The sequence below is a fragment of the Pogona vitticeps genome, chromosome 2 (assembly GCF_051106095.1).
Source record: "Pogona vitticeps strain Pit_001003342236 chromosome 2, PviZW2.1, whole genome shotgun sequence".
Taxonomy (NCBI): Eukaryota; Metazoa; Chordata; class Lepidosauria; order Squamata; family Agamidae; genus Pogona; species Pogona vitticeps.
Genome location: NC_135784.1, coordinates 32,017,132 through 32,029,222, shown reverse-complemented (window position 1 = coordinate 32,029,222; position 12,091 = coordinate 32,017,132). Strand labels below are relative to the sequence as shown.

The 12,091-nt window shown below is 41.9% G+C and overlaps 1 protein-coding gene and 2 non-coding genes across 4 annotated transcripts; all 3 read right to left on the bottom strand.

Annotated features, from left to right (window-relative positions):
- Positions 1-1,952: 1,952 nt before the first annotated feature.
- LOC110088049 (uncharacterized) lies at positions 1,953-7,407 on the bottom strand. 2 transcript variants are annotated; one of them, XM_020810101.3, is made up of 2 exons: positions 7,219-7,407; positions 1,953-5,039 (listed from the first exon to the last, which is right to left on the bottom strand). In XM_020810101.3, exons 1-2 carry the CDS (start codon positions 7,226-7,228, stop codon positions 3,904-3,906), a joined length of 1,146 nt encoding a protein of 381 aa, XP_020665760.3. In that variant the 5' UTR covers positions 7,229-7,407; the 3' UTR covers positions 1,953-3,903. The 2 variants fall into 2 exon arrangements, with proteins under 2 accessions (XP_020665760.3, XP_072845316.2); XM_072989215.2 differs by lacking the exon at positions 7,219-7,407 and adding an exon at positions 6,700-7,210.
- Positions 7,408-8,363: 956 nt separating this feature from the next.
- On the bottom strand, positions 8,364-8,436 carry TRNAK-CUU (transfer RNA lysine (anticodon CUU)). Its single transcript has one exon. It is a non-coding gene; the product is annotated as a tRNA-Lys (tRNA).
- Positions 8,437-8,778: 342 nt separating this feature from the next.
- TRNAV-CAC (transfer RNA valine (anticodon CAC)) lies at positions 8,779-8,851 on the bottom strand. Its single transcript has one exon. It is a non-coding gene; the product is annotated as a tRNA-Val (tRNA).
- Between the last annotated feature and the right edge of the window lie 3,240 nt (positions 8,852-12,091).

The following is a 12,091-nucleotide window of genomic DNA, read 5'->3' as shown; positions in this document are numbered from 1 at the left end:
AGGTACCAGCATCTCTTAACTATGCCCTCACACAACCACAAACATGATTCTGGTATTAAAATTAAGTTGTTGACTCCATTGAGTTAGTGTGGCCTGCGTTTTAGACAGATACACTACAGAGAAACTAAAAATGGCTTACTGGCTGGGACAAAGAAGACAGCTGTTGCCTTTTTAAACATGCACTTGTAAAACTAGAGACACCTTCACAAATTTGGGCCTTGTACTGTTCCACAGTGTTTTGTTTTTATATGCTGCATACAGTATTTTTTCCTCAAATCCACATGAGGTCCAACATTCACAGACTGTTTCTGCAGTGAACTCCAGCCCCTCCCTTTCCCCTCTATAAACCAAATTTAAGATGAGTTGTTTAAACCTGCAAATCTAATAAGTCCAGAACTGTTTCCTCTCTATGGAGCTACTACTGCCTGACAGAAAAAAGCCCAGCTGGCAGGTTCTGTTCCTTCTGTTAGATAACACTGGCACATACACATCATTACTCATTACTGGTCCATTTCCTGCAATCTGGACATGGTGGGTAACTTCCCATCCTGCCTTCCCCAAAAACTAACCCATTGGCAAGGACAAACCGATAGTCTACGTCATCATGCAAACACTTCAGCATGATAAATTTAGCAAATGTTCCCCTAAGCACTGGTCTCGCACCAAAGTGTGTGGCTGAAATGTATGGCTGGCTGGGAAGAGGGGAAACCCTGCTAGATGACGCAGCTGTTCAAAAATTAAAACTAAGGAATGGATGAATGCTCCAGCATCACAAGAGGAGAACGGCAAGATTTGCCTAATTCATTATTTTTTTAAACTTTTATTATATTTGTTTGTTTTATTTCCAGACTGCCCTTCTCCCTGTGACAGAATTATATCCCAGTTTCTTCCAGAAGAAGAATCTACTGGCAAAGCTTCTGAAATGCAGGGCAGTAAGAACGAGAGCCTGGGAGGGCATCTACACTGCACAGTTATAACAGTTTGATTTTACTTTTACCTGCCATAATTCTTTCCTGGGGTCTGAAGTTCAGAGGATGGCCTCTAGACGAGTCCCTCTAGCAAAGAATTCTAAGCACCTCGTGAGACTCCAGATCCCAGGGTTACATAGACAACAACCATGGCAATTAAGAGTGGTATCAAACTACTTTAGCAACAGTGCAGATACAGACGGAGAAAGAGACATATTAGATACTAGTTTTGATAGAAACCCAATTAATCACCCAATTATGAGCAGGGAACATAAAAAACCAATTATTTAAAAAAATCTATTTAAATCATGATTTAAATTTCCAAAAATTATTTTTTAAAATTTAAATTGTCAGAAAATTGATTTAAATCCATTTAAGTCAAATCCACCTTGAAGCTGAGCAATAGGATGTTCAAGTTAGATTAACAGATAGGCTTCTTCACAGAGCACACCACTAAAGCTTGGGTGGCTTCGAAAGGGAACTAGACAAAACAATGGTGAATAAAAGTATGAATAATGCACATCATGATGACTCTGCTGTATCCAAAACTAGACATGGTACCAGTCATGAGAGGACAAAGGAGAGTGAAGGTAGCTGCTTTCATATCTTGCTTATGGGCTTCTCGTGAGTTGGCTGGATAGCTCAGGGAGTTCAATTCACCACAATGCCTCCTAGGAGTACAGCTAGCCTGTATGGCCTTGGGCAGGCTGCACAGTCCCAGGGCACCTCCAGGAAGAAGGGAATGGCAACCCATTTTCAAGGGTTTCTCGGTAGGTAATACTCATCTCCTGAGTATTCTCTACCTGGTAAACCCTGAAAAAAGATACGTGAGCAAAGTGACCCTACCTGCAACCTGCTAGGGCCTCCAGTGTAGCTCCTGGCATTCTCATAGCAAAATAATAATAATAAAAATGTGGAAAATAGCACTAACACCCCAATGCTATTTGTCATTTTTTAAAAACTCTAAGTGATCACCCAACAAAATTGTCATAAACGAACACTTTTTTAAATAGAAAAACTAAGGTCTAATTTTAAAGACTGTACATTTTTTTTCTTAAAACAAAGGAACATTCCAGTTACTGGCCTGAATTACACATGGCATATATCTCACATAAATACAATCACTGGTTTTTAAAGAAATTAAGAGAAATTATTGGAAATAATATTCGAATATCACCAACTATTGCTCTTTTAAATATAATCAAGAATGACCATCTTAAAAAAGAACAGAAAGAATTAATCATTATAATTATCACAGCAGCAAGATTAATAATTGCCAAATATTGGAAAAAATGACAAGTCAACCTCGAAGATTGGTATAAAGAAATGTGGAGTTTAGCGATAAATGATAAGCTAACATGTGAAATAAAAGAAGGGGGATGACAAAATATAATGAATTTAAAGAGATAGGGAATCCATATTTGAATTATGTTTTTGTAAAAGGGAAAAGTAAAAAGCCAGGAGAATTGCATTTTTGGAGTGGAAAGGGGTGAAAAGAGATTAAAATGAAATAATTTCTTATCTGGTCCCGAGGGTGATGGTGGCACGGGGGGAACTTTTTGTATTAGTGCACGGCGTGTAAGTACACACACTTTATGTTAGTACAGTATTGTTCATATTGCTTTTCTTTAATTAATTAAAAAACATAAATACAAGCAAATACCTAATGAAAATCTGAATGGAAAGTAACCAATCTCATATTGTTATTCCAGATTAGGTATTTAGGATCCATTTGTACTTTTCAGATAAAATAAGTACAGGCACTGAAGTTTAAAGACGGTCACGTGTACATACCTCCACCTTAATAAAATAGAAAAAAACATTGCCTAAATATCAAAAGGAGGTATTTAAAATCAGAATGTTTCCCCACAGATGAGGCATTGGGATTGCAAAATACATTTTACTAAAGTGAACACTGAGATTATCACAGAGGTGTTGATTTTTTGAAACTGAAATGGGCTGCATCATTTGATGCAAAGTTATTCATTTGACATTTGCTTCAGCTCTAATGAAATGTAAATGCCCGATAAAGGATCACAGAAGACATTATATACACATATTAGTATATTCTACAATTATTATTGGATGGCTAAATTCTTGACAAACCCAGCCATGTTCTCTCAGAGAGAAGAAATGACTAAATTCCATCATCCAGCCCATCCCTTTTCCTTTTTTTTCCCAATTAAAAAACAAAAACAAATTCTCTTCCTTTTTAAGATGGTTCTTCATCTCTAATACAGTACTTTATTAAGATATGTGAAAAGACTTTAGTGGAACATGCTTATTAAAAGCCTTGCTGGGACTTTTCATCTTGAAAACAAACGAATGGAAGTGAATAAAAAAGGGGCCCAGAGAAAATAAGCTCATTTATGTTTAGATTATTTTCTTTCTCCGTATCCTTGGCAAAATGAATTTCATTTAGGCACTCTGCCTCCCCATCCCATAGTGCATGTGAGGGTGTGTAATAAGAGAAATATCATTCTGCCTCAGTTTTCTTAACTGGTATGTGCAAAACTGTGTCTTCCACACACACATAGAAGATAGCTCATACTTTCAGTAAGAATCCCACTTTTCATTGGAAAAAAAACCCCAACCAACCAACCAAGTTACTAGCTATCATTGTGGCAAAAATAAACCTGAACACGTGTAGACTACACCTGGCAAGATTTACCAATATATGTAAATTTTCTTAATTTGCATAACTTTTCTAGGCCACATAAATCATTTTCCTTGATGAAGAATGTGAACTGCTTTTGGGCAGATGAAATAAAAATGGACCAAACACTCCCATGTATCTGTACCTCTATGCATGTCTGTGCATATTTCCCCAGAAATATGTCCCACTGGGTCAAATGGATTTTACCCTTATCTGAGCATGTAACCTTCATAACTTATAAGAAAAGCAGAAAAGGAGATTTCCAAAGAAAGAAGACCTTCAGGAAAACTCTATTACTCGTTCCAGTGCAATGTTTGTGTCGGTGCCTGTATTTTTAGTGGACCCTTTAAAATGGACTCGCCGATGGCTGACTAAGTGAGAGCTCTGGTTAAACCTCTTCCCGCACTCGGGACACTCGTAAGGCTTCTCCCCAGTGTGAATCCTCTGGTGCTTGTTTAAGTCTGAATTCCGGATGAAGCTCCGTCCACACTCGAGGCACTTGAAAGGCCGGTCGCCCGTGTGCATCCGCTGGTGGGCCAGAAGGGCTGAACTGTAGCTGAAGGTTTTCCCACAAAGCAAACATTTGTAGCGCCGGTCATCCTGATGCGACTTGCGATGGACCAGGAGCTGGTGGAGCATTCGGAAGCTGGCCGGGCAGTCTGGACAAGCATGCAGTTTCTCCGTGTGGGTCTTCTGGTGGGAGATGAGGTGGGATTTGTGCCCGAACCGCCGGTCACACTCAGAGCAGATATAAGGTTTTTCTCCGGTGTGGGTTCGTTGGTGGGCTGAGAGATTGGAACTGGTACTGAAGCACTTCCCACAATCCTGGCACTCGTAGGGTTTCTCCCCTGTGTGGGTCCGTTCATGGGCCCGGAGCTGAGAGCTCTGCCGGAAGCCTCTCCCACAAATAGGGCACTTATAGGGCTTCTCCCCTGTATGGATCCTCCAGTGCTTGATGAGAACTGAACCTTCGCTGAAGCACCGCCCGCAGTCAGAGCAGACATATGATTTCTCCCCAGTGTGGGTCCGGCGGTGCACGATCAGGGCAGAGCTGGTATTGAAGCTTTTCCCACAGTCGGTGCATTTGTAAGGCTTCTCCCCCGTGTGGAGCCTGCGGTGGGTCAAAAGGCTGGAGCTGTGGCGGAAGCTTTTGTCACAAACATCACACTTGAAGGGACGGTTGTCCGAGTGGATCCTCGGAGGGCCACTGTCATAGTCCAAGCAGATCTCCCCGGCAAATGTATCCTTGTGGGGTGGCACATCGTTCTCACTGATCCCTTCGGGCTGCTCAGAATCCTGGGAGTCCTTGCTCTCTTCCAATAACTTCTCAGGTGGTTGTTTGGGAAACAACAGAATAGGGTCCATTTGCTCATGGGTCTCCTCCTGGGTTTCTCCCTTGAGGCACTGATCATCCTCTAGAATAAAGAGAGTGTGCTATTAGCCATTCATTCAATGGTCCTCCATGAGAATAAAACCAATTGGGGATGTAGCAAGGAAACGGGATATAGACTGTACAAGGATAAAACTTCTAAGGAGGAGGAACACCTTAGAGAAACGAAGTTTGGGCCCTAAAACCCAATTGTTATTCCAGACTTAGTAATCCTATTGATTAAATACGAAAGACTCACTGGAAAAGACAATAATGCAGAAAGTTGAAGGCAACAGGAACAGAGGAAGCGTGAATAGGAGGTGTATTGACAAATAAAGGAAGCGACAGACTTGGGTTTGCAAAAGCTGACAGAGTTGTTAATGACAGGACTAAGGAAGTCACTAAATTATAGAGTTGCCACAAACTGGAAGCAAACCTGCCAGCAAGATTTGGCTCATGACTTCCGAAGCTACAAAGCAAGCTCTCTGGCTCCTAGACAGTTGTCCAACTTGTTCTGTATTGACTCTGAAGTGAAATAACATATCATTTATTTTATCCTAAAATCCCCATCCAATGTGGAAGATTCCATGTGTTCTTATTTTGGCTAGATGTAGAAAAAGAAACACAACAGCAATTATGGACTTCTGATAGCCCCGCTACTGGAAATGCTGGATCTGGGAGATGCAGTCTGCACAAATAAGCATTTTCCATCTTTGAAAGTGTGAATAGGAGGGGTCCCTTACACACAAACACGAACCCTGTTTATTATGAGTCTCATTTATTTGTAACAGTTTTCACCTCCAGGGAGAAAGGTGGTTCTACAGTGTTTTTAAAGTACGATGTGTCTTTCAAAGCACTGTGGAGATGAACATAAAAAGCTCTTTCTTATATATACTGTAGTAGTCTTGTTTTGGATCCAGGATTGTAAGTTGAAAAGGAAAAGTCACAATACAGTTAAAAATAATAATTGCATGCCGTCAAGTCAACTCTGACTTACAGTGCTCTTTCCTAGAATTTTTTAGATACAAAGTACTCAGAGGTGGTTGCGGGATGTATTCTTGAGAGGAAATGTTTTGATGAGGCTGGCTGGTGGCGTTTCTGCTTGGCTGTTGACATTTCCCAAGTCCCCGTCTGCACCTGGTAGGCCTGCGCTGTGTCATATAAAGCCTTCCAATGGACTCAGACACAACATCAAACTGGTTCAGATCACAGTGCCTATTATAGAACAACCTGTCTTCCTGTACAAGGGCCTCTGTTTCGTACAGTAGTTTCAAATTTTGGTAGGCTGGTTGGTGGGGGGTGAAAAACATTGCTTGCATTGGTCAGGTAACTAACAGACAAGGTCTGACTGGAAAAATTACTTTGTGAATTGCAGCTCCCACAACCTCCCAACCTAAGCTATGCTGGCTGGGTGGGAGGGAGGGAGCGATTCTGCAAGTTGTAGTTTTAAAAAACAACAACTTTCCCATGCTTTTGGTGTTCCCAACTTCCCATTTCTGATATGAGAAGAGAACCTAATCCATTTTTGACACTTTGGGGCAGTGGTGCAGGTAGGATGCTGACTTAAAAAAGGGAGCGCCAACGAACTCTGAAAAATAAAATAAAGTAAATTGCCTCTTGGACACCAATGCCGCAATCTGCATACTTTTAAAACTACAAGAGTTATCAAAAGTGGATTTCCTGTCATCCTCACATGACAAACTTACAGGTGAAGCGAGGATTCGAACTCAAGTTCTCACAAAGTGCCCGTAAACAGCCTAGGGAATAATATTAATTCTGGTTTAATTACCAGCACAGAAGGTGTAGGCAAGTCCATTCACCTTAAGACAGTAAAGAGAGACGAAGCAAAATAAATACAAATAAATCCTGAACACATCAGAATTGTTTGTACTAGAGGGCTTTTTTGTTCGAGATTCTAGAAACCCTTCTTAACAAAGACCTAACGAAGAAAAAAATGTTATCTGGCATAAGGGATGTCATGCTCCTTACAGGTGTTTTTGGGCACGAGTTTCCCTTTCCGACGACACCCGGGATCCTACACCTTCCTCGCGCCTCTGCTGCCTCCGCGCCCATTGAAGGACTCCACCCGAGCAGCACCCCATAAATCCAATAATAAAAATCACATTTATTGACCCTCGATGGCCAGGGAGTCGGGCAGAAAGCGCTCCTCGTTCGCTTCCCTCTCTTTCCCTCCCTCTCCTTCCAGCCTCCCTCCCGGCCCTTACCGGGGTCCATGGCTGTATGAATAGGGACACGCGCGTTTGTTTTCGCGTTACGATCCTGATGAGAAGCCGGGACGCGACGCAAAAGGAGCAAACACCAAATTTCGGGGGCAGACTCCGACCGGATTCCTCTTGTGCCCTTTTGTGTCGCCCCTTAAAGCACCATGGGAAGTGTAGTCTTCGTGGCCCAAGCCGCGGAGTCTTTGGGGCAAGGCATTGTGGGAATCGCAGTTCTGCGGGGACTGCTTGGCTTGCAGGTCTCTGAAAAGGAGGGTGGGGTGGGGTGGGGGCGCGCCAGGTCGGGATCTTGGGGGGGGTCCCCTCTTGTTCCATAGAAGAATCCCTCAGGCGGGTCCCCCAAGCACTTGCACGGCTGGTCCATTCACATTTGCAAGGAAAGGGAAATAAACTGCATTAAAGGCTAGAGGGTCTGAAATCGCCGCCTCACCGCAACATCGACTGTAAACCAAGGGGATCGAGCACCCTTGTAGGTTATACGATCGCCTCTGAAATGCTTTTTCCCTTGGTTCTTGAACGGCAGCACCTCTTAAGTGTTCGAGGATCACTTGGCCCATGCTCAGAGGCACTCTTTGCTTTTATATCCCAGCTCTACGTCTCAGTCCCGATCTATGTTCCTGCTCTGAGCCCTGGCAAAAAAAATGAAAGGCTGCTAAAAGGAGTTGAAACCTCCAGGCTTGGGGATGAATCCTGGAGCCACACACACACACACACACACACACAGCGTACCTATTTTTTCAATGGGAGTGTATGTGACTAAGAAGGGGAAAGTATGACACCCTTAGGCAATCAGGATCAGAAATTTGCAATTGAAGAACGAATTGGGGAAGGCTAGGTTAAATCATCCAAAATTTCTTCTTACAACAGTAAATCACTGGTGAAAATCATGCACGTCGTGGAGTGAACACGCCCGTTTTCGTGGGGTCTGGGGTTTTTGGTAACTTAGGTGAAAACTAAAACAAACATTAACATTTTAAAAAGACAAAAACGTGGCGGCACCTTAAAGACTAACGTAAATATTTTTAATGTGATCATTTCTGGACAAAGTCCACTTCATCATAGTACCTTTGGGTTACTTTCACTTCCAAACACAGTAGTAGTAATGAAAAAACACTGATAAAAAAAGGCTTCGCCCAACGTGGGGCTCGAACCCACGACCCTGAGATTAAGAGTCTCATGCTCTACCGACTGAGCTAGCCGGGCACTTGGGCTCTGTGACTACAATTATCATACTTGATACGTAAGCTTTGCAACTTTAGGTCCTTCCTTCTATATGCTTCGATTAATTTTTGGTACTACAACAATCTAGCACGAATTATAATAACCCAAATGCAGCTCATCTATCGATATTTATCTTCACTACTGAAACACTGCCTATTTTTAAGCCTGGTCAGTTGTCCGGATGAGGCTTTTGCGTCTCATGTGCGCGTAGTAATCTTTTGTGGATAAATATTTCGTAGCTGGGAGATAAAATAAATAAGAGAAATGGTGTGATGAATGGGGTTGGGTTTTTTTGAAAGAATATAAAGAAAACAAAAAGTTCGCTGTTTCTGCCCGGTTTCGAACCGGGGACCTTTCGCGTGTGAGGCGAACGTGATAACCACTACACTACAGAAACCAGCTGATACTCCCACCTTCCACATCAGCCACAAGATTCTGTCACTGATGACATTGATGAACCCTCTGTTCCTGTATTTTTCTTTCCATACAAATTAATGACAATAGAACGTTCAATGTATCGTCCTAACTAAAATGATAGTAAAAGAAATGCCTAAATTAGGAAGCCCCAAGATTAAAATAGGACGACTGAGGAACTTCTATCACCATTAAATCAAGTAGTTCTGAGAAGAACAGGGCTATGTCACCAATATCTTCAGTTTACAGCAAATTACTGCTACTGGGATAGCAGTAACAATATGATCTACATTACTACATCAGTAACAACATAGATGTGGATACTTAGATTAACAGGCTGGTTTTATTCGACATAAGCCAGTGGAAACTGGTGACATTTTCTAATGTGGCAGAGAAAAGAGTTACAGCCAAAAAAAAGGTGATGTAAGTCTTAGATTGTTTTTGTTGCAACAGGCCAAGATGGCTACCCCCTAATATTTTTTTTTTAAGTTTTTACAGTGCCACCTTAAAATGCCATCTGGATTATTGATTTGCTTTGTTTTAACATGGTGTCCTACCCACAGGAAAGGAGTATCAGAGCTCACCTGTTTAGGCCCTGATGGGCACAGGTGTTCCATTCCTCTATGGAAAACTCAGTGCAAGCCAAAGACATTTTCAGCAGCAATCAGTCACTCAGTTCCCCCAGACATAGTTAATACCAAAACTGACAGTTAAAACAACAACACTGTAGGCTTGGCTCAGGATGAACTTTGTGAACTGGAGTAGACATTGTCTAGACTAGCACTAATTATACGAAGCACGTAACTCTCATATAACAACATTTACACTAGTTGTCAGGGCATTTCTGAGCACAATTCAAAGTGCTGGTCATGACCTCTAATGCCCTATATGGACCGGGTCCAGATTATTTGAAGGAAAGCATTCCTCCACATATGAATTACACCAGCTTTCAAAATCTTCCAAGGAGGCTCCTTCTTGATCCCACTGACCTCACAAGCCAGAAAGGGCCTTTTCAGTGGCTGCTGCCAGCATATGGAATAGCACTCCCCTGAGAAGCCAGGTTGGCGCCCTTTCCCCTTGTCCTCCTGCTGGCAGGCAAAGGCCTTCCGGTTTTTAGGCAAACTTTTAACTTACTTGCGCAAGTGGCAGCATTATAGAGTGATGCTTTTACTGATTTCAGGGATGTATGTTCTTACATATTTGAAATAGTGTTTTTAAATATCATTATTTGTTGAATTTTATAATGTTATATTTTATGGAGTTAATTATGTTTATTGTGTAGTTTTAATTGACTGTGAGCCACCTCATGTCTTTTTAAAGAGACATTTAAAGGCTCTTTAGGCAGGCCTTCCCTCCAGTCAGTACCTGATTCTTTTTTCTTTTTAGTTCTCTTTTTCTCCATCTTGAACTTCTAAATTTGTTGATTTAATCATGTGATTGTTTTTATGATATATTTTGATGCTTACAATGACGATTTTAGATTATTATACTTATGATGTTTTATAACTGTTTGTAAGCTGCCCTGAGTAGACTCTGTCTAGAGGGGCGGGATAGAAGTAAAATAATATATAAATAGGGAGAAAGGTGATATTAAATATACATAAATACATACCTATTTTGCTTTCTGTTCTGCTTTAAGTTATAAGTACTTCTCTGGGAGACTAGCACCAGAGACGGACATTGTAGGACACCAACTAAGGCCTACTAAGACCTGTTCCTCCTGGGTGTTACTGACTTTTGCCCTCCCTCTTTTGAACAGATAGTATGATTGTGTGCCATCAAATCAATTCTAAGCAGCAGGAAAAGAGGAATACCAATATGAGATAGGTTGACTCTCTAAATTCTGAATTCCACAGGTTTAAATCTTCTTCATGGATTGCTGCCTTGTCGTGGCGAAGGGGCTTGAGTAACTCAGAGAAACTATGGGCTATGCCGTGCAGGGACACCCAAGACGGACAGGACATAGTGGAGAGTTCCGACTAAACGCAATCCACCTGGAGTAGGAAATGGCAAGCCACTCCAGTATCTTTGCCAAGAACGCCCCATGATCAGAAACAAAAGGCTAAAAGATATGACGCTGGAAGATGGGCCCCTCAGGTCGGAAGGCGTCCAACATGCTACTGAGGAAGAGCGGAGGACAAGTACAAGTAGCTCCAGAGCTAATGAAGTGGTTGGGCCAAAGCCGAAAGGACGCTCAGCTGTGGACGTGCCTGGACGTGAAAGGAAAATCCAATGCTGCAAAGAAAAATACTGCATAGGAACCTGGAATGTAAGATCTATGAACATTGGGAAGCTGGAGGTGGTCAAACAGGAGATGGCAAGAATAAATATCGACATCCTGGGCATCAGTGAACTAAAATGGACAGGAATGGGCGAATTCAGCTCAGATGATTATCATATCTACTATTGTGGACAAGAATCCTGTAGAAGGAATGGAGTAGCCCTCATAGTCAACAAAAGAGTGGGAAAAGCTGTAATGGGATACAATCTCAAAAATGATAGAATGATGTCAATACGAATCCAAGGCAGACCATTCAACATCACAATAATCCAAGTTTATGCACCAACCAGCATTGCTGAGGAGACTGAAATTGAACAATTCTATGAAGATTTGCAACACCTTCTAGAACTGACACCAAAGAAAGATGTTCTTCTCATTCTAGGGGACTGGAATGCTAAAGTAGGGAGCCAAGAGATAAAAGGAACAACAGGGAAGTTTGGCCTTGGAGTTCAGAACGAAGCAGGACAAAGGCTAATAGAGTTTTGTCAAGAGAATAAGCTGGTCATCACAAACACTCTTTTCCAACAACACAAGAGGCGACTCTATGCATGGAAATCACCAGATGGGCAATATCGAAATCAGATTGATTATATTCTCTGCAGCCAAAGATGGAGAAGCTCTATACAGTCAGCAAAAACAAGACCTGGAGCTGACTGCGGTTCTGATCATCAGCTTCTCATAGCAAAATTCAAGCTTAGACTGAAGAGATTAGGAAAAACCACTGGGCCACTCAGGTATAATCTAAACCAAATCCCTTATGAATACACAGTGGAAGTAAAGAACAGATTTAAGGAACTAGATTTGGTGGACAGAGTGCCTGAAGAACTTTGGATAGAGGCTCGTAACATTGTCCAGGAGGCAGCAACGAAAACCATCCCAAAGAAAAGGAAATGCAAGAAAGCAAAGTGGCTGTCCAACGAGGCCATAGAAATAGCAGAGAGG